This window comes from Balearica regulorum, chromosome 3 (assembly GCF_011004875.1).
Source record: "Balearica regulorum gibbericeps isolate bBalReg1 chromosome 3, bBalReg1.pri, whole genome shotgun sequence".
NCBI classification, from domain to species: Eukaryota; Metazoa; Chordata; class Aves; order Gruiformes; family Gruidae; genus Balearica; species Balearica regulorum.
In genome coordinates this window covers 82,944,193-82,965,328 of record NC_046186.1, presented here as the reverse complement: position 1 = coordinate 82,965,328, position 21,136 = coordinate 82,944,193, and the positions used below count along the sequence as shown (strand labels likewise).

Below are 21,136 nucleotides of genomic sequence, written 5' to 3'. Positions count from 1 at the left end.
GTATTTTCAGGAAAATATATCCCACTTGTTAATCTGAATGGGACTGCAATAACTACTTCCTCATTGTTTCACCTCAAAAAAGTAATGCTTTTTGGCACGCAGACCTGTTATGTACCTTATCATTGCAGGCAAGACAGTTAAGAAACTCGGGTTTTAATGCAGCCAGATTTGGAGCTTGGCTTTTTAACATTGGTTATAGGTCTTTTTAGCTTGCATACTGGCAGTCGACTCCAGCTGTTGAAACAAGGACATTGGCTGCTGGATTATTGAACTTTTTTTGTTGTTTCACTCCCACCTTTACTCGGTGGGAGAAAGTCAGAGAAACAGTTCTAATGTAGTGTTTTGAGAAGTGTTAGTAGTTGCTGAAACTTGAGCTTTTAAAAGATCTACTGCCAAAGTTCACTACTGTATTTTCTCCCAAGAGCTTCTTGGTTTCCAAATGTCTGGTTGTGAGAATATGCAGCTGTGTGATGCTTTGTTACCTAAAATGTCATTAATTCTGCTCTTAGCATTAATTGTTCCAAATGTCTCTGAGTAATTAATAAGAATCAAGTGTGGTTTTGGACCAGAATATTTGACCCAACTGAAAGCTGTTTTAAGATTATGGTTTACAGACACAGAACTTCAGAAACTTCTTATGATACAACTATTTCTATAGGAAATTATTTTAAACACTTAGGTGCTATTAAAGACCTGTAGATAGAAGCAGGGGCAGGTTATCTGGAACTCAATAGTTTTCTTCATCAGCAATGATGAACAGACTTTACAATTCTGATCCTGGGTATTTACATATTGTCTCACTACAGACAACTTGATGGCTGTATGTTCAAGATGTCGTTTGGTGCTTTTTTATAATTTAGGAATTATCTTTATGTCTGAAGAAGTAGAGTTTGATTTCTGTTTTTTTAATTAATATTTTACAGTACAAATCGTGATGATCACTACGTCCGGGTTTGTGCTATTAAATTTCTGTGTCTGTTGGATGGATCAAATATCTTGCATAAGACGTTAATGGAAGACATTTTCATGAAACTACTTGATAAAGTAAACTTCATTTCTCTTGGTATATAAATGTAATGTTAGTACAATTATTAAAACGCAAAGTATTGACAGTTGACAGGATGTATTTACAGATGTTTGGATAGCCTGTCTAGATCTACCCACTAATACACTTTTTTTGTTATGAGACAGAAGTTAATTCAGCCAAACCAAACTAGTAAAAATTGTCTTTCGGGTTTATTTCTCTCTTTTTAGTGGATTTTCTGACTTCACAGAACGTTATCCAAATTGTAACCATTATTCATTAAGAATCTTTCCTTAGGCTGCATTTTGAAGCACCACATTTCACTTTAACAATTCCAGACTACCTTTTGAATTGAGAGCGCTATTGCCTCCTTAGAAGACCTTTATAAATAGAATTAATGGAGAAGGTTGGGGTCTGATTTTCTTTTATATCATAGCTGCTTATGCATTGGCAGTAGTGTAAAGTCAGTGATAAATTACTACAGCTGCTATTAGAAACTCACCCCCTGCATTCTTGCACTATAGAATTCTGCTTTTGTCTGAAGAACAAGGAATGGGTGATCCTTCATTCCTCTCAATTAACTACTGGAGAAAAATGGATAATATTTGTGTTGAAAGATTGATCAAGTGGGAAAAGTGAACTTTAAAAGTGATTTTCTTACTTGCTTAAGTATGAAACTTAAACGTGTAAAAATAAAGTATATTTGCATTTTAATATTAGTATAGGACTTGGAACACCAAATAGCTTTCTCCTTAAAAAGTTAAGGAAATAGTTTTGGGTGTCATGTATTTTAATGCCAAAACAGTACATAGGGAAAGAATCTAAGGTATATGAGAACATAAATTTAAAATCTTTTTAAAGGTCCATTTATCTTATCTATTTTCTTTCACATAAAACATCTTACTGCAGAATGTCAATTTCTGTCTCAAAACTAGAGCTGTAGTTACAAGCTGATCTAATTGATAGCATGACTAAACCCATTTTTTAAATGTAGACACTGAAGTAGAGATGTTTTCATTTACATACTCATCCCTTCGCTTAGGATCTTCAGTTCTCGTATAACTAAATGACAGCTTGATTCTTCATGCTCCATCTAATGTAGTACTATTTTAATTGTTCCTGTACAGTAGGTGCTGTAAATTCTTCAACTTTCTGCTGTTGAAGAGTCTTAATACCTAACACTTTTGTGCTCTAATACTAAGTGGAATTGTATCTTTTTTTTTTTATTTCAACTTTCCAAACTTCTCATGGACAAGCTTCAAAATTTAATTTTAAGTAAATGAAATTAATATATTTTTCCTAACTTTATATTCAATGCTGATACTAGCTGTGCAGTAGATGCTGCTTTCTCAGTACAATGAAGTATATTTCTGTGTATTCAATTTTAAAGGAAGAATAGGTAATTAATCTTTTAATTTGCTTTTAGGATGAGCTGGTATCCAGATCTAGAACCCGCTATTATGCAAACTCTTTACAGCATAGAATTAAAAACCGGGTATGGCAGACACTCTTAGTCCTTCTTCCGAAGCTTGACCAGGTATTGCTCTTCACTATGAATTCTTAAATAAGTAAATAGCTACTTTCAAGAATAATTTGGTGTCATGCAAACTGCCTATGTTGAATTATAGTAGGGTATAAAAGGCATGTAATATCTGTGGCTGGTGTAGAAGTTTTGTGTAGTTTCATTCTTGCAGTCTGCAGTCACAGATTTATGATGCGTTTCTAGAGGTCACTGAAAACTGGTCCTTGGATTTGTGGATTATAGGAGACTAGATTGTTCCTGTTAAAGCTGGCTAAAAGCTACCTAAAACTCTGTACTGACTGTCTGATTTAAAGCTTTTCATTCAGTAAAAATTTTGCTACCTTATTGAACACTCAGAAAACGGAGAAATTTTAGTTTCATCTAATGCTGCTTCTTCATATTTGAAAAGTATAATACAGAATTTAGATGGTTCTAAAAGGTTTTCATCTGACTATTGAAAATATTTCTAATATTATGATAAAGCTGAGCATGTTCTTTTATATAGAATTTTTTTCTTCATTGAAATAACTCTAACAATATACTAAATGCTTATCTGATTCTGTTTTCTCAGAACTTTTTGTGTGGAACCCTTGACAAAGTTTTCCAGGCAGGATTTAGTAACAATCAGGCATCTGTGAAATACTTCATAGAATGGATTGTTATCTTGAGTCTACATAAATACCCCCAATTCCTTAATAAATTCTGGGATTGCTTTTGCTATGTAAGTAAGAACTTTGGCATTCGCTTGAAGAGTAATTTGAACAAAGAGGGTACAGTTTGTTTTCCCATACCTTAATTTCCGTGCATTCCAATTTTCATTTAGCAGCACTAGGTTGTTGAGCAGATCAAATTAACTTGAAAGTGAGTCTGAACTACAGTATGAGACATTTAGAAATTTGCGATACAGAAGTGGCTGAAGATGGGTGAATTCTTCCAGTTGAGAGATTTCATTTTATAATGTACTTCTCTGGGCAGAGTAGAGTTGGCATAGTGAGTCAGAATCTTTGCAATCTCCAATAGAAGAGCTGTCAGGAACACATGGATGCCCTGGATTCTGAGTTTGGGAAGATACTGCAAAGTTGCTTGTGGTTCCACACCCAGCTTTGGTCTTCTGCATCTTGTTTGTTAGTGAGAACGTGACTGGCATAACACATACTCAATTTGCAGCTTTTAATATGGACTTCCTCACTGTGGAGTTCTATAATGTGGTTCCAGAAGTGGAGGCAGGGGTTTGAATTATGGTACCCAAAACTCACGAAAGGGTTGACTGACAACTGACTTACTAGCATTTAATTTTCATGTCTTGGATTCCTGTTTAAGTAGGAGTTGACCTGTAGAAATAGTAACTGTAGTGATGTTCTTGAATTTGTTAGCATTGCAGATGTGGACTGAGTAGAAAATGAATGTACTTGCATCTCCTCCAGTGTGTAGGAAGACATTACTTGCAGTGGTGCCTCTGCTGAAGGTCACCACTCATAATAGTTAAATGTGGATGTCGTCTTGCTTACCAAATAGCCTGGTTGCTACTCTACTTTTTCTTAAAGTCAGACAGTAGGACAAGAATTAAAATTAAGCTGAACTTGAGCATCCAGTGCAATGCTGTGACAAAATGGATGAGTAGGAATTGTATCTGTAAACAGAAGTGGTGAACGGAAGTGTGGAAACTCGTTTCTTCCAGTACAGAACATGTATTTGTTCTGTGTCCGATATCCATATTTGTGACGACACAGAAAAGTGCAAGCACTGAAAAAAAACCCCGAAGTTTTTATTGGGTTCAGGGTTTTTTTGGGGGAGAGAGGGAGAATACATTTGGGTTGAATTCTAGCTCTTTTACACTGCTGTATACTTTGTTCTGATTAATGTATTAGTAAAAAGCAAATAAGATGTTAGGAAAAATGAAATCTTATTAATATGAACCTTATATTTTAATAAATTTTGCTGAGGAAACATGGGTTTTTTTAATAGTGTTGATACTATTGCATCTGTAGAACATGCTGTGAAAACTTACATGGTATTAAAACGTTTTATATATGCATATTTCTTGTTACATTCTCTTTTGCTTTAGGATGAAGAAAAGCTTAAAACAAGCATCTGCACATTTTTATCAGTGTTATCGCACTTTGACATCATTCTTCAGAATACCTCAGAGAAGGTAAGTTTGACTAAAATGTTCATTCTTTATTTGGTTGCACTGTATGTGGATTTCTGAAATAAAAACCATTTTTGCAGTCTATTTTCAAAACCTTTTTAATACCTACTTCCTACTAAGGTATCCTTTCATATGGAAAACTGATCTTCCTGTCACCTCTGTAACATGTTGGACTTACAAAAATTAGCTAAATGGCAGATGTTCTGGATACGTAGGGCCTGAATACCTGTGTGTTTTTCTAGAATAGCTACTCTGGTTTTAACTAAACATGTGGATGCACCTGGGTTTGGTTTGCTTGCCGCTCTTGTTTAATCTGCATGGAACTGGCCAGAGGTAACCTGGAAGATGATGATCTTTCTATAGAATAACAACACTCAAATATGGAGTTCTTTGGCAGTAGCTAGTCCATATTAAATTTAGAATTCTTTATTTGGAATTCTCAATTTTTTTATTGAACTTTAAAATAGACAATGAAATACAGTCAGATGCTACATTAGATCAACTACTTCACATCTGGATCAGTCCAGGCGTTTCTGTTATTTTTTTTAGTGTTTGCATACATTTGCAAGACCAGCTTTCTAAAGTGCCACAAAATCAGAAATAAATAGAGATTTCTGTGTATGCAGAATAATTTTAAAGCAAACTAATACATTTTCAAAACATAAGTGGGGGCTGTAGGTCCGTGCCCTATTGAGAAGGAAGGGAGGAAATCAGGACCATGTTCTGAGGCCTGTATTTGCACACAGATGTACTGTTAAAGCTGTGGACTTTCTGAAGGGCTCTTTTTGGAGGAAGCCACTGTTTCTTGGGCCACTTTTACTTTTTTACTTCTGAATGGTACATTAAGACTTAACATAAATGAAAGAAACATCTTTATCTTTGTTTTTTTAGAAGCCAGCTTTGAAGAAAGCACTCATAGTTGTTCTACAGTGGTGTTTCAACCATAATTTCAGCGTTCGACTTTACGCATTAGTTGCCCTTAAAAAAATTTGGGGTATGTGCAGAATATTGCATGTGGAAGAATTTGAAGCTCTGACACCAGTTATTGAATCTAGCCTTCAACAAGTGGAAAACATGCATGGCACAGGGTTAGTAACATCCTTCTGACTTACAGCTTAACATTCTTCTTCTGACCCATTTGCATCAAGTCTAATTTTCTAAAATAGCACTTGATAATTTCTATGAGGGTTTATGTTTTGTTTGTTTTCTTTTTTAACTCTTTAAAAAGAAACTAAAACTCGGAAATTGAAAACTAATAATCAGCATAGAAAATTAAGTGATAGTTCAGTGTAGCGTTGCAGTCTGAAAGCACAAGAGGGAAAAACTCAAGGCATGTTTGAACAGTTCTTATGGTTTAGGGGTGGAGGGAAAAAAAAAAGTCAGGAGTGCTTAATTTTCTTACCTGATGGGTTTTGAAGCAATAAAATTCATTTTTCCGAACTTCTGGATACCAGTAAATTCTCAAATATAAAAATCCAAAATGTTTTTGGTATTAATACTTAAAAAAAAAACTTATGTGGGAGAAAAATGGATAGGGAAGTTAATTTTGGGTGATGATTAAATGAGCTTTACAGAAATGCTTTTCTGCTTACTGATTTGGAAATACAACAATTCAGTTAAATTTTGTAGTCTTTGTGTGTTTACATCCTTTTTTTTTTTAGCCTTGTTTTTAGGAGTTAATTAAAATTATTTGGAATTTCTGACAATGTGTGCTGGTTTCCACTGCAGTAAAGTTAATTTTCTTTCTAGTAGCTGGTATAGTGCTGTATTTTGAATTTAACATGAGAATAATGTTCATAGCACACTGATGTTTTCAGTTGTTGCTGGGTAGTTGTACTGCTTACACTAAGTCAAGGACTTTTCAGCTTCTCATGCCCTGCCAGGTAAGTACAGGAAGCTGGGAGAGCACAGCCAGCACAGCTGGCCCGGACTGGCCAAAGGGACATTCCCTACCATATAGCGCTGTGCTCCGGACATAGCTGGGGAAGCTGCTGGGAAGCGGGATCGCTGCTCGGAAACAGACTGGGCATCGGGTGGGGTTTCTTCCTGCAGGTGGTGAGCAATTGCATTTGTGCATCACTTGCTGTTGTTATTATTACTATATTACTCTCTTCCTTTGTTATCCTATTAAACTTTCTTTGTCTCAACCCATGAGGGTTTTTTTTCCATTCTCTCCCCCATCCTACCGGGGAGGGGTGAGCGAGCAGCTGCCTGGAGCTTAGTTACCACCTGGAGCTAAACCAGGACACAGTGTTGTCAGCCAGCATAACGTAAACCTGGGACTGCTGCTAAGTTGGGGTTTTTTTGGTTGGTTTGTTTTGGGGGTTTTTTTGAGAACATTAGTATTCATTTCCCTGATCAGTGTCACTGTTAAATCGCCCAAGTTGGCCTGTCAAGACATGGGATAGAAAAAAAGCAATGGAGGGAGGAGGAGGAGTCTGCTCTTCTTTTTTTTTTTTTTTTTTTTTTGACAGCTAAAAGTTGTCACTGAACCATGGTATTCAGTTTCCTTCAGGGGCCTAGATGGGATACTCTCTTGCCAAACTTGCTTCTTTTGATAATAGAATTTGGAGACATGGGCCTTTCTTGAAACATAAATAAAACTTACTTCCCAAATGCTGTTTTGTTTTGGTTTAAATGCATACTTACTTAATTGAGAAAGTATTTTCTTTCCTATACAGTATATAGTAAATACAATCAGGTTGCCTTATTCCAATTTGACAATTTAAAAAAAAAAAAAAATCCATTACGTCGCCTTTTTTGTACAACTTGCATTACTTTCTGCAATTGCAGGAATGCTAGAAGGAACTGGCAGCGAATCCAAGATCATTTCTTCTTTGCAACATTTCATCCACTTGAAGATTATAGTCTAGAGGCAAGTCTGAGACTATTGCTGATCACTGTGTTTGTGTAGTTTTACAACTGTATTTTTATCTTTCTTTGTATGTTCTAATGTAGGGTCAATAATGATCAACTATTACTTATTTAAAATGCTGAAAAAATTACTTCACCTAAATTGTGAGGGATTTTAGACTAAGACTGTAGCTTAATTCTCATATTAATACTGTGTTAAAAACCCGGGTCAATTAAGAAGAGGTATGTGTGATGAATGTGCCCATCTGTGTGGGAGTTCATCAGGTTTCATATTTGTGGGTGGAAAAGTTACTTCTAATAACTGAAGAGCATCTGCTTAATCGCATGTAGCTTATTAGGATTTTTGAGACATCTCCTGTTCTTAGAAATAACGAGGTTGCTTAACTAAATTGTTGTTTGATGGGAATGAGATAGAGATACATAACTTCTAGAGCATATTTTTCAGCTATCCTTTTTGCCATAGCTTAAATAACTAACAGCTGAATAAACACTGAGGGAAGGAAGGCAAAAATAACGGTGCAGATAACAACAAGAGAAAGATGCACTGTGTTGAAAATACAAGATAAACATGAATGTGAAAGGGGTACATGTGTTCTGGCAGAAACACTGCCATCTTTCAGAGAAGGAATTCTTTTTTTCTTTTAACTGATGTTCTGTGAAATATTTTTGTGAACCCTTAAATATGCTAGATATGACTTAGCAAAATTCAAAAGTGAAAATCCTGAAGAAAAAATGCAACTTGTTAAGCATTTCAGTGTATTCAAGGTGCATCTTCACCTTCATCTTGAGGGTGCATTGGGATAAACAAAATGTCTGGGTTTTAATCTCTTCATCTTATTTAGCCTTTCCCTTGGGGTGTGTGTTTGTTCCTCCTTGATAAATTGTGATTGGTTGTACTGGTAGTGCTGAGTTAGATTTTGCCACTAGACTAATGCTTTTGACTATATTCCTTTTAACATGAAATCAATCTGCATTCTTTACTACAAGTTCATAAGAGCATCTGAAAACTCTTTAGTGTTATGTGTGAAACATTTTCACAAGATCTCTGTGCTGAGAAGCATAGTGTTAATTCTGTGGTACTCTAGAATTTCAGAACAGTAAGGATCTGCATTGATTAAAAAGGTCTAATCAGAGAGAGAAAGAGACCAGTTTTATGAAAGTTTGGGATAGCACTATGGGTAAAGTGATGAATATTGAGAGATATATTAGTAGTAAGTTATATCGAGTGCCAGGAAAAGTATTAAAAGCATAGAATGCTAGATAAGATGTGTGTGATAAAATTACTAGAGATTAATTTATTATCTGTTTTGCTTGCTTTAGTGGTGCTCTGCTAATAATACTGTGTTACATTGCAGACAATATTTTACACTCTTCCCCGCCTTTCGGAACTGGCTGAGGATGAATGGATCTCACTTTCTAAATTTGACAGATTCACTGACATTCCTTTGCCACCAGCATTTCAGTGGTATCGTTCTCGAATGGAACTTCATGATCTGAAACCGAGTGACTGGTCTCAGCAAGACATGGGTAAAATACAGCTAATCTGTATTAAATACAATTATTTGTATGTACTATCTGTATACATCTGTGTATGATCTCTGTGTTTTTCAGCTGAAGTAGACTTGTATCTATGTGAGCAGAGTATATGCCATAAGATAATAGTAGATGACTAATGGTGTCTACAGTATTACCATTATTACCATAATCTTCTTTACTGAAGCAGTAGTTTCACTAATGCTTGCATATCTGTATGACTGCTACTTGTTCTTACAGGTTCAAATTCAGCTGAAACAGATAGCCAGACTGAATGGACTGATGTTCAGAAAAAGATTATACCCTGGAAAAATAGTACTCCTAGTTTAGACCTGGAAATGGTATTTCAGGATCGTGCTGCTAAACTCGGTAAATCGAACAGCAGACTGATTGTGGTGGCTTCACTTATTGATAAACCTACCAATTTAGGAGGTAAGGTTGATTGTACATTTTTAAACTTTTACTGTAGACCTTAGAGCACACTTGGATAATAGGAATAAATTTCATCTTATCTTGATAATTAGAAAATTATTTAAGTACTGCTCAGAGAAATACATCATTATCCTGAAAAGAAACTGGTAACCAAAAGAAATAATACCTGCTTCAGAAGAGGTCTTCTATATTTACATTTTAAGGAGAAAAAAAAAAAAAGTACTTACACATAGCATGCGTTAATTAAATAGAACTTCGCTGCAAATCACGCTCAGTTTCTTACTGTTTTTGTATTCTTTGTTACAGTTGAGTTTCTCGATTGTGTATGCAGTTAAAGGAAATAATTTGCATTTGTTTTTAAACAATTAAACCAAATTCTGTAGACCTACTAGTTTCTCATGACTTGGACAGGAAAGTGCCCATTCCTGATTTAAGTACTCCTTCACAATGTTGCACAAGCTGTGATATAATAAATCCTGCGGATACTTTATTGCATTGTGCTTGCTGTGGTCAGCAGTTTAAATAACTGCGGTGAGAGTGTTAATGAAAAATACGCCCACAAGCTGGTGCTGTCTGCATTGTCATGCTCTCATGTGTCATTCTCTCCAGCCTTTTGTTTAACAGGTACTGGATTTAGAGCTTAAGCGTGTGTGTGCGTGTGTCCATCCATCCCTGCAGAGGTTTTTACACTGACTCATTACTTTGTGTAATTAGTATTGTAGAAGCATGTTGTCAGACATAGTGCTTTTCTAATTTTTATCTTTCTGTTACGTTACAAACCTTTTTTTTTTCTGGTAAATTATATGGAACAATGTGTGGCTTGGAACAGATGTAAGATGCACCTGAAACGGATCAAAAATAGAGGACCAACCTAACCATTTCTCTTTTGGATTCTTTGTCCTTTTTCACTTGCTAAAAATATTCTGGCTTGGTGTTTATTTTCTACACAAAAATAATTTTCATTCTTCTGTTTGTAGGTTTATGTCGTACAAGTGAAATATTTGGGGCATCTGCACTAGTTGTTGGCAGTCTTCATTATATACAGGACAAGCAGTTTCAGCATCTTAGTGTTTCTGCAGAGCAGTGGCTCCCCCTTGTTGAGGTGAATGGAAACATTTTAATAGCTAAAAAGTGTACTGTACATCTTCAGTTCATCAGATGCATAGTTCAGTGTCTTTTTTTCTCTTGCAAAAATGAACTTAATATTTAACAGAAGCTCCCGCTGTTGACTCGGAGACTTAATCTTGAGTGTTTTGGAATAAACTTTGGGTCAACCTCATAAAAAAGAATTTTAAAATTACTTTTAATTTCTTATTGCTGTGATAAACTGATTATGTGAGCTGTCATTATTATATCTTACTCTGTGTTTTATAGTGGTGCATTGGAATTTAATGTTTATATATAAAAGTTGAACACTTCACATTTATCTTGCTTGGTCCATTGCGTTTGGTAATTTCATGGGAATAATCTTTGAGTTTGCCCAAAGCTAACTTGTGCCAAGCTTTTAGGACCTATTATCTAACTTGTAAAAATGAAAGTTTCAACCTATATGTTTAGTATTTGAGAGTAGGATGAAGACAACTAAGAAATTCTTCACTGCAAGCTATCACAAGTTGTAATGCAGGCATGTAAGGCAACTCAGCTTCAATGCTGGCTGTTGTATTGTTTTGGGAAGGGATTCCAGGTTAAACAACTGTGCACCTTGTCCCTACGCAAGAATTATTCTGTTACATTCAGATGTAAGGCTTGTAGCTGTCAGAAGCATAGAAAAGCCTTTGTTCATTGTATTTGTGGAGTACATTTTTTGTGGCGTTACTTAACCTTTTGTGCTATTGCTGGAGAGCTTTTAAAATGGTAAGCTGTGTAGGTGGACACTGTCTTTGGGCATAAAAGTCATTCATCTGAAAAGCTGTCAAGTAATTTCAGAAGATTATAAACAGCAGTATTTAAATATGTCTCTCTACTTTTGATGGACAGGTGAAGCCATCTCAGCTTGTTGATTATTTACAGCAGAAAAAAACAGAAGGTTACACTATTATTGGTGTGGAGCAGACAGCTAAAAGTTTTGATCTTACAGAGTATTGCTTCCCAGAGAAGTCACTGTTATTGCTGGGGTAAGAATACACACATTTTTGTAAATATACCTCTTGTAGTCCATCCCTTCTACTCATCAGAGTTTGGTCATATGAAAACCCAGTGACACTGGTAATGGCAGATTTAGAATGGGAAGTGATTATGGAAACAGCAGAGCTTGGAGTGGGAGGTATTGCTGTCTACTCCCAAATGGTCCTTCTCCTCGTACTTAAAACCTATCCATATGGTATAACTCCTTTCTCTTTTTTTATGGGTGGAGGTAGCAACAGCATGGATTATAGTTTTTCAGGTGCGATAGTGGTGTCTGTCAGGTTCAGCAATATGGGGCCCTGTAAATGTAGGCTGTGGTGAGCTCAGCAAGAAACAGGGCTGCCTGTTTACCCTGCTTAACTGGGCGAGGAGGGCTGGAGCGGAGCGCGAGCATGTCTAGCTGGGAGATCCTTTAAAATTAAGGATGAGGCACAGGACGAAGTAGCAAATTTTTGCAGTACAACTTCAGAGAAAAGCAGTAATCAGCGCCTATAAGCAGGCAAGCCTCAGGTGTGACAAAGGGGAGGCCACTTCAAGAAATCTAGAGGCAGAAAGCCACTGGAATCGCAGGGCCACTGAGACCAGGAGAAAGGACCTGTCTATCCTTTTAGCACAAAGTGGGCAGAAATAACTGTTTGTTCAAACCTTTTTATGCGTAGCTTGTCTAGCGAATGTAGTTCTCATAATCACATTGTTCTAATCAAAACCATACATTTTAATTGCTGATAACCTTTGGTATCTTCTGGTGTGCTCATTCTGAAGAGGGGAAACATTTCCAGTTTAAGGCTTCCATCAGTCTTGACGTTCTTTTATCGTACCAAGACCTCATTGAATGTACAGTGAGCAATTGAGCTTCCCTCCTGTGCCAGCAGCTTCATGCTCTGGTTGTTTCATTGACAGCTGTTTATTTCGCTATATATGGATAGTTTCAAAATAAAGGCAGAGGGAGTCCTTATGTTGGGTGTTCAGGTATTGCTGGACCAGTGAATTAAAGATGAAGTGCTCTAGCAGTTTTCCTACATCACTCAAGTCTCCCATGTTTTCTTTGTATCTGTAATGTATTAGGTTTTTTTTAAAAAAAATAAAATAATTTCTTGTCCTCATTGGTTACACTGAAGGCAGATGCACCATTCATCAAAGGGTGTTTCGATGCCGTTGTGACTTCTGCATCTTCTGCTATCTAGAACACCTGTCTTTTCCCAGATACCAGTTACTGTTTCTTCTTTACTAGAAATGAACATGAAGGAATCCCAGCAAACCTGATTCACCACCTGGATGTCTGTGTGGAAATTCCTCAGCAGGGTATTATTCGATCACTCAATGTTCATGTAAGTGGAGCTCTGCTGATTTGGGAGTACACAAGGCAACAAGTGATCAAGCAAAAACAACAAAAATAACTGCCAAGAGTTTTGTGCCTTACAGTACAGCTGGATGACTTCCTATGGTGCTACAACGTGAAATTCTGAATAGACGAGACACAAACTCAGGGTGAATGAGTATTCTTAAGTTTTGCATGTGTTGCTCTCTTGTAGTTCAGACTGATTTTTAAATGCCTTATTAATACTTTACCTCCTTAAATAAAACTGTTGCATTGGAAATAAAAACTATTTATATTGCATGTGGTGTGTGTGATTTTTCTACTATTAGAACATCAGCATAGTACCATGAACAATCCCAACCCCAAAACATGGGATTTTTACTGCAGTTACTTTGATTGTGATGATCACGCTTGAAACTGAAGTACCTTCCTACAGCCACAATCAAAACTTACTGTAGCCAAAATATTTAATGCCTCTAGCATCTAGATATACTAGATTATATAATTTTTGCAAGGTGAATTAATTTACATCGGTACATTAAATGCTGCCCTTTGTTTAAATGCCTTTCATGCTCAAGTTTACTAATCCTGTTGTAAACAGTCTGTATCTTTAAATGGAGTTGCATCAGTAAGGTAATCAAAAATGAATTATACAAAAGGCCATAATGGGAGAATCATGATAAATAACTGCCATACTTCTAATAGCAATACTGCTTGAACACTGTTACAACTAATGTAAAAATTCCTATTCATTTTTTTTTATAAGCATACTCAAAGTATTTAAATGATGTTATCATGCACAACTGCCTGTTGTTTTAGAAACTGATGTCTGACTTCTTTAAAATACAGTTTAACTTTCAAATACAAATTACATTATACCACCCTTTGACAAGCAGGGGAAAGTGGATTTTTTTTTTTTTAAGGAAAAGCTGGTTCACTTACTGAAAAACAATTTTATTGCTCTCTTTAGAATATGTATATTACACTATTAAATAATCATTTATTTCTATGAAACAATTTGACCAATTATTCATTCAAAGCAGATTTGCGAACAGCCGTGCACCATGTTTCTTTGACTTAGACTTAAGAAAAAGCTGTCCATGACCATCTTTTTTCAGCAGACACGAGACCTTGCACCAAGAACAGCAGCTTGCGTTTCAGGGTGACAGTCGGGTTACCAGCTCTTGAGCTCAAGTAGCTTCTGTCATTTTCTCGTGCTTCTTACTTCCATAGTTATCCTCGCTAGATTTATTTTGAAAGCAGAGTACCTAAGACTTTCCAGCAGCTTCTGGAGGATGATACCCTTCTGTTTCAAGCTTTTTTTTGTATTTTAAAAAGTCTCTTCTTTTGTCAAAATGTTTCACCTGTTTAAAAAAAGTAAATACGTTCATCAGAAGAACCTAGGGGAGGGCTTTGTGTATCACAGCAAGACTAAGGAATAAACAATCTTTGATCACGGAGGTTAAGGAGGATTTTAACTCAATACACTAGTTAGAAGTTTCTTGCTCTGTTGCAGAAGACTAAAGGGTGGAGCGGGTTGCTTTTTTCTGTGTTGCGGGGGTTTTTTACCATTCTGAAAGTGAACTTCAGTTTCCTGTCATACCCACCCCATTATTCTACGGACATCTAATACAAGTAGTCTATTGCTTTGCTATTTTCAGTGCTATGAACAAAGATTATTTGTAATACAAAGGTAAGTCCAGCAGCTTTTCTATGGTATCACAGACTATGTGACCTCTGAATTCATTGCCTAAAGCCACCAATGTGTATGGTATGAAACACTGGCAAATGAAAACACCATCATTAGAGATGACATATGACAGAACTGCAGTGTTCAAAGTATAATCCAGTGCAGCAGCTGTGAATGTACCGGGTTTAACTGACTTAATTCTACTAGCTCCAACAGGAGCTGTTCAGCCCCTTGGACACTACTGTTACTGAAAGGCAATGCCTATAAAATTAAGAATTGAAGCTTGATCTTAGGAAACTAAAAAACACAAATGAGTAAGTTACATGCAGGCAGATGGTTTACTGTGAAATTATGCTGCATGAAGAAGGGTATCTTTATGCACAAGAAGATACCAGATGCCAGTCTGAGGAGGCCGTGCAACCGCACTCCCTGCGTGTCACCTCCCTTCCGTATTAACCTTTCTTCTTTAGCAATTTCTGTGCACTTCTAAAAGCTTCTGAGTAGCTTTCAGAACTTCTTTTTAATTAAATAAGCTTGTATAGTTGCGTATTTACCTGAAATTTTGACATCATATTTTCTTTTTCCCTTTATACTAAATACTTTATACTACCCTCTAGTCCCCGGGCCAGTCGGTGTTCTGCTCAGGAGCTGTAACTAAACCCGTGCAAACCACGTCACGTCCGGCTAGGCCGCAGGGTTATCAGTGAGAAGGTGCCAGACCGCAGACGTTCTGCAACCCGTGACGCGGGAGCTGCCGCGGTTAAGAAGGTAACGCCAATTACTCGGGGACGCCCCGGCACCACCGCGCAGGGACAGGAAGGCTCCGGGCGCTGCGGGGGGGCCGAGCGCAGGGGGCGGCGGGTGCTCACCCACTGCTGCGGGCAGCGGGACTCGAAGGACAGCCGCAGCTTCTCGCATTTGGAGGCGTCGTCCGCGTTCCTATCCAAGCACTGCCAGAACTCGTCCCGGGCCCCCCAGCACGCCTTCCTCTCCTCCATCGTTGGCGCCGACATCTTCGCCGCCGACCTGAACACAAACGGGGGGGTGTGTGTGTTCAACCGCTGCCGGCTGCGAAACCCCGCCGCGCCTCGCCGCTTCCGCAGCGGGGCCCGAAGCCGCCCCGCCCGCGGTCCCAAGGCACCGGGGGGGAAGGGGTGCCCGAGCGGGACCGCCGGCGGCCGCCGAAGGGAAGGCCCCGGGCCCCGCACCGCACTCACCCGGCTTCCCGCGGCGAAGGTCACGGTCCCGGAAGCGGTACCGCGCTGGAGAGGAGCGGCGCGGCGCTTTTCCTAGTGCGCAGGCGCAGCCCCGACGGTCCGGGGCGGGATCGGCAGGCGGGCCGGTTGTTCCGGTCCCGTTCGCCATGGGGACGGCGCCGCCGGTGCCCCCGCGGGCCGGGCCGTGGAGCCGGCCCCGACCAGCCGGGGCTCCCCAAATCCTCCCATCCGCAGCGGTTCCCCCCGCAGGCCCTTCCGGGGTGCTTTTCCCCTCTGTGGCCTCTCAGTGGGGGGAGGGAGAGCTGCCGTGTTGCGAAAGGCGTGTTTAAAACCCCAGAGCGAGTTGGTTTCGCTGGCTCGTACGCAGCCGTGCGCACCTTAAAAACCACTCTGGAAGTGTTTCTGGTGACGGGTCCTGGCGCTCAGTCAAGCTGATAATAAAAGCAAGGAAGAAGAACTGGTTTACCCCAGGGGAAGAAAGATTTACCCGTAGTAAGGATGATAAAATAATGGCAGAAGTCTGGGGGCCGGCCGGGTGGGCTCAGCACCGCCAGGCAGGACGCCGGCAGTGCTGGTAAAAAGTAGCCAGCCAGGAGCGAACTTTCGTGATTTTATTTAGGACTTGGCGGCATTTCTTCGTGGCAGGCAGTCCCTGTAGTCAAGGAATCGATAGTCCTCCAAATCGGCCGCCTGGAAACGCAGAGCGGCTTTGCGGTTTCGAAGCAGTGGCGTGTGTTTCTGTAGTAAGGTGCTCTGTTTGGGGGCAGGGTAACATTTTGGCAGCTGAGAAGAGCCTGACTCTGTGAGGTGCTGAGCCCCGGGCAGCTCCCAGGCCGGCGGCTTTACCAGGAGCTTGTCGATAGCCGGTGCCGCTCGGGCTGTGGGTGCAGCTCTCCACCTGCTTCGAGCGAGTTTTCTTCCTCAGCATGAGGAATGATTCTGGGCGGTGGTGGTGGTGGGTATGCTTTCCCGGGTCTCCTTGCAGGTGGGTCATTTGGTATTTTAAGAGAAGACCAAGGGTTTGCACTTGTTCAGCAGAGCCCCCTGTAAGCCAGCCAGATCTGGTGGGGATTTTGTTTTGTCAAAATAACCTAACCAACTCTTTGGAAGGGGTATTTTTTTGGAGCAAAGTGAATGTGACTGCTGCTGTACACTGTACAGTATGTAACAGTTCTCATCCCTGCCTACTTACTTAACCACCTTCTGTTTGCTAGAATATGATAGGTAAGAGACAAAAATACAGTAATTTAATTTCTAATAGAACAGAGGTTTTAAGGTGAGTGGAAGTCACTACAAAAGTACAATTTCAATTATGTTTTTCTGTTGAAAAGATATATAAGTAAATTTATATTACAGCTTACCTATGACCCTTTTGCGCTCAAGCTTTTGTGAAGCAAGCTTTTACAAGCATGAATATTGAAAAGAAAATGAACGTTAAGTCTCAAGACCAAAACGTGATAGTAGGAAATGTCAGTTGTGGTTTAGATTTCAAAATTTATGGTGCGTGTAATGTTGTTTAGTTACAGCATTCATGAAACAGAGGGGATAATGTGATCATATATAATTAATCACAAAGCCCAAATAGCACATCTGGGATATTTGTGATAAATAGTTTATTCTTTAATGACCTGTAGCCCAAGAAATATTCACTGGAGACAATTGTAAATAACTCTGTGTAATGGATGTTATGGAAATTTAGTGATCTGGTTTTAGAAAGTGCATGAATAGGAAAGCAAAAAAAAAAAAGGACAGATTTATCTAATACATTTTTTATGGTAGTATTTCCATTTGGTTAAACTGCTATCATAAGGAGGTGGATTTTTTTGTTGTTAGCTAGCCAATTCTAAGTATCTATCTTTACTCTTTTACTTTTGGGAAATGTGCCCAGTAAGTAATAAATGGGATATTTATAATAGCCAGGCAGAGGCAAATGTTCTAGAAAGATGGGAGGCTGAAAAAATTCCAGATTTGTTAGGTGCACCGGTTGCCACAGTTGAAGCCATTGAATTACATTTCCATTTAGTGATTAGTGAGATAGATGTTAAAGAAATAGATGCCTGTCTCCCACGGAAACTCTAGCCAGCAATGCACTAAAGTGAATCGTGGAGTTTATACAGTGGTTCTGCTCTCAGACTCTTTTGTGCCTGTTCTTGCTAATTGGGATACAACATTGTGTGTGCTTTGCCTTCCAGTTAACATCTAACAGATCTCACCTCACCTACAGCCTCACCCCATATTTAATTGAAATTTGCCCAGCAGAATCTGGATTGGCAACCATGATGACTTCTCTTTTCACTGTGGAAGCAATTAGCATGTTACAGGTGTCCTTAGGACTAATAATGCAAGCACTCCTTGATGGACTGTACTGTGTTCAGCTTTGTGCTTATCCCAGGAGCTCAATTAATTTGTTTTTCTTGCATTGAAAGATTCCGATATATGATCCTCATCTGTAATAGACTTTCAGAGAACTGAATTTAAAAAATGAGTTCTTTAAGCAATATAGCCCTGTGTCCAACTGTTTATTTTGCTGGAAATAATAACAAAATCTTACCTGAGGTAGCCTGGACATTTTTTTCCATTGTTGAGGACCAAGCAGGTTTTTTTATAAAAATTTAAAAAAATATGTAGTGCGAGAGAACCATACATTAAGATACTATTTTTCCTGCTTCTTAGATGTCCATTAAGGATGCTACTTTGACTCCTTTGGTCTTACAGTGTTCCTTGCTATGCCTGGTGAAAGAAAATAATTAAACAAAAAAAGGGAAACAATCACAATGATTAATTGTTCCTGGTTTTAGTATTAAAACAAGGAATAAATTAAGCAAAGAAACCCCATGAACTGCAAACAGTAATCCCCTCTTTCTGCTCCTCTTTGAAAATGTTTTAACAGAGTTTACTTAAATGGTTGAACGTCAAGCATCTCTCTGAGTGGATCTCTTGAGATTCTGTGTGACCAAATTTCAGATGCTACCTTCATGCTTTTACTAGCTAAAGATCCTCATTGGTTACTCTTGGCAGTAGCATCAGCTTTGAAGATGCAGTCTGCAAAGGTGAGTGTAGAAACACTCTTTGTTCTTGTGGAGGGGAAGCATTTATACATCTTTATTGTTTAAAGTCTTCCTTACGTTGCGTTCTGAGGTTATTTTTGTGGTTAATTAGGGTTCAGTGAGACTTAAGTTCTCTTTCAAATAGATCCTTCTTTAACAGGACAGGTAATTTTTATCTTTAAAATAGCTTTTCAAAAATCTTTTAAAAACTAAATATCCCTCTTGAAGAATCAGGCTTCAGAGATGACCACTGAGCTTTGTAAGAGAATTGCTTAAGAACTGGCGGACAGTTAATGAATTCCTTAGCTAATAATTAACAAGTTCATCATTTAGTAGCCACTGACAATACTAAACAATCTGTGTTTATAAAAAAAACTTCTTTCTCTTTGTGTAACCTTGCATTTCATATCAAACATTTGCAAATAAATAAAGATCTGAAAGAGGTATACTAGATTCTAAATGTTTGAGAAATATATACTGTATACTTTCTGTGGCCTTATGCAAAGCACTCATCTTTATCATTTCATAAATTCTTCATGTTGAGTTTTATGAATTTCCTTTTAACAATAACATGCTTAAACTTTTTTGGATGAGTTAGCAAAAATTTAGGTTTTTGAATGTATAAAGAAGGAGGAGCGTATGAGGAAAAAGAAAACTGTGGCTTTTGATCAGCAGCCTTAGCAAACCAATTTTCTGAATCCCTAAGAAAACGTGCATTATCATGTTATTTGTCAACTAAATGTGTGTTGGGGCTCTTACCTTGGTTTCCGCATAATGCTGTCTTTGCTGGGTGTCGGGATGAGGATTGCTGCACTTGAGAGTGCCAGTGTGATGTGAACATAGAGAATTGAGTGCATGACTTGGGACACTCAGGGAGAGACAGATGTAGAGGCTGCCACAGCTTTCTGTGGTAGCTCTGCATGTATCGGAGGGCTGTCTGTGTGGGTTCATCGGGTACCGCTGGAGAGGATTTGACTAGGAAGGACTAAGCCATCTGTGCAGGCTGGGATGGAGACATAAGGAGAAAGAATAGACATAACAGCAATTGTCACCTTTTCCAGGCCTCTGTTTAGTGATCTGAAGCCTGCTGAGAAAAGGCATGCTTGTCTTTGTGACCTCTCATGGACGTAGGTGGAGTACTCTGTGGAAGGCAGACTGAAAATCACTAGGCTCCCTAGAGGAGTGGCGAATATGATGAAGAAAAAAACCCAGCAACTGGAGGTTTAGGATTCTTTTAAGGTGATGAACTAATTTACATTAATTATAGGCACTTGTTTTTAATGCCAGTATTCCATTTTTGTTCAGTTCTTAGGAAGGAAGAAAACAGAAAAATAAGTATTTTGGGAAAAGCAGGTGACAGTAAGGTGGGAAGACTGACTAATTCTACTCTGGTGTTGGCTCTTGATTAGCAATTCTCCATGCCCACCAAGGATGAGACAAGCTTGCTTTGCAGCAATGTTGGTGCTCAACTTTTTTCAAGAAATCTAGATGGGAAAGTGAGAATCTGCCTGGTCTACAAGCAGACTCCAATTTTCAAAGCTATGTAAGTGGGAGAAGAAAACTCAGCTTTTTAGTTTAATTTGGATGCCTTCAAATTTTTGCAGCGTGTTATGTACTAAAAGTGAAGAAGTGGTTCCTAGTTCTCTCTGAGACTGAAATGCATCCTAAAATTCTTCATAAAGAATTCAGGTGCATTCTTTCATTCAGGTGTTGTATTTAATAATCCATCACCTGCACTGATTACTTTATGTTCACTATAAACATGCTCTGTGAAGCATAGGTGTACTGTACCAGATGGGTTTGCTTACACATGCACAAAGGCAACATCGTTCTCAAACATGGTATTTGTTCCCAAGATCAATATAAATTTTCTTGGCAGCCAAGCTAGCAAATGACATGCCTTTACCAAATCCAAAACCGCACAACGTTTTTGTGTACAAGTCAGGAAGGCATTTTAAATGTATAATTGGCCAAAAATCACAAGCAGAGTATTATGCAACTTACTTTGCTTACTAGGCTGCAGTCATTAAAGATTTGGCAGCTTCAGAAGCCAGAGGGACGGTGAGATCTATTTCTGGGAGACAGCAAAGCTGTGTTCACTGGCCCGTAACATGCGGTCATGGCCAGGAGGGCAGGAAATCCAAGCTGAAGTTCACATGTAAGTCCTTACAAATCCTGCTGCTTGGACCTCCAGCTTTTAGGGTTC

General features: G+C 38.6%; 2 protein-coding genes across 3 annotated transcripts in view; one reads left to right on the top strand and one right to left on the bottom strand.

Annotated features, from left to right (window-relative positions):
- TARBP1 (tRNA guanosine 2 -O-methyltransferase TARBP1) overlaps nt 1-13,276 on the top strand; it is a 37,764-nt gene extending 24,488 nt beyond the window's left edge. Inside the window, exons 20-30 of one of the 2 annotated variants that reach the window (XM_075748704.1) lie at nt 924-1,044; nt 2,451-2,561; nt 3,118-3,267; nt 4,612-4,698; nt 5,587-5,783; nt 7,489-7,570; nt 8,925-9,096; nt 9,343-9,534; nt 10,512-10,636; nt 11,512-11,648; nt 12,890-13,276. In XM_075748704.1, the coding sequence (XP_075604819.1) occupies nt 924-1,044; nt 2,451-2,561; nt 3,118-3,267; nt 4,612-4,698; nt 5,587-5,783; nt 7,489-7,570; nt 8,925-9,096; nt 9,343-9,534; nt 10,512-10,636; nt 11,512-11,648; nt 12,890-13,055 (1,540 nt within the window). In that variant the 3' untranslated portion in view covers nt 13,056-13,276. Of the gene's footprint in view, nt 1-923; nt 1,045-2,450; nt 2,562-3,117; nt 3,268-4,611; nt 4,699-5,586; nt 5,784-7,488; nt 7,571-8,924; nt 9,097-9,342; nt 9,535-10,511; nt 10,637-11,511; nt 11,649-12,842 lie in introns of both variants that reach the window. The other variant, XM_075748705.1, reaches the window with a different exon arrangement.
- Nucleotides 13,277-13,914: 638 nt separating this feature from the next.
- On the bottom strand, nt 13,915-16,006 carry COA6 (cytochrome c oxidase assembly factor 6). The gene is made up of 3 exons (XM_075748703.1): nt 15,884-16,006; nt 15,536-15,692; nt 13,915-14,340 (listed from the first exon to the last, which is right to left on the bottom strand). Exons 2-3 carry the CDS (start codon nt 15,677-15,679, stop codon nt 14,245-14,247), a joined length of 240 nt encoding a protein of 79 aa, XP_075604818.1. The 5' UTR covers nt 15,680-15,692; nt 15,884-16,006; the 3' UTR covers nt 13,915-14,244.
- Nucleotides 16,007-21,136: the final 5,130 nt, after the last annotated feature.

Coding starts and splice junctions, on each gene's coding strand:
- COA6 (XM_075748703.1), bottom strand. CDS start 15,679: ATGTCGGCGCCAACGATGGAGGAGAGGAAGGCGTGCTGGGGGGCCCGG. Junction 14,341..15,535: donor CCCGCTGCCCGCAGCAGTGG/GTGAGCACCCGC, acceptor TTTTTTAAACAG/GTGAAACATTTTGACAAAAG.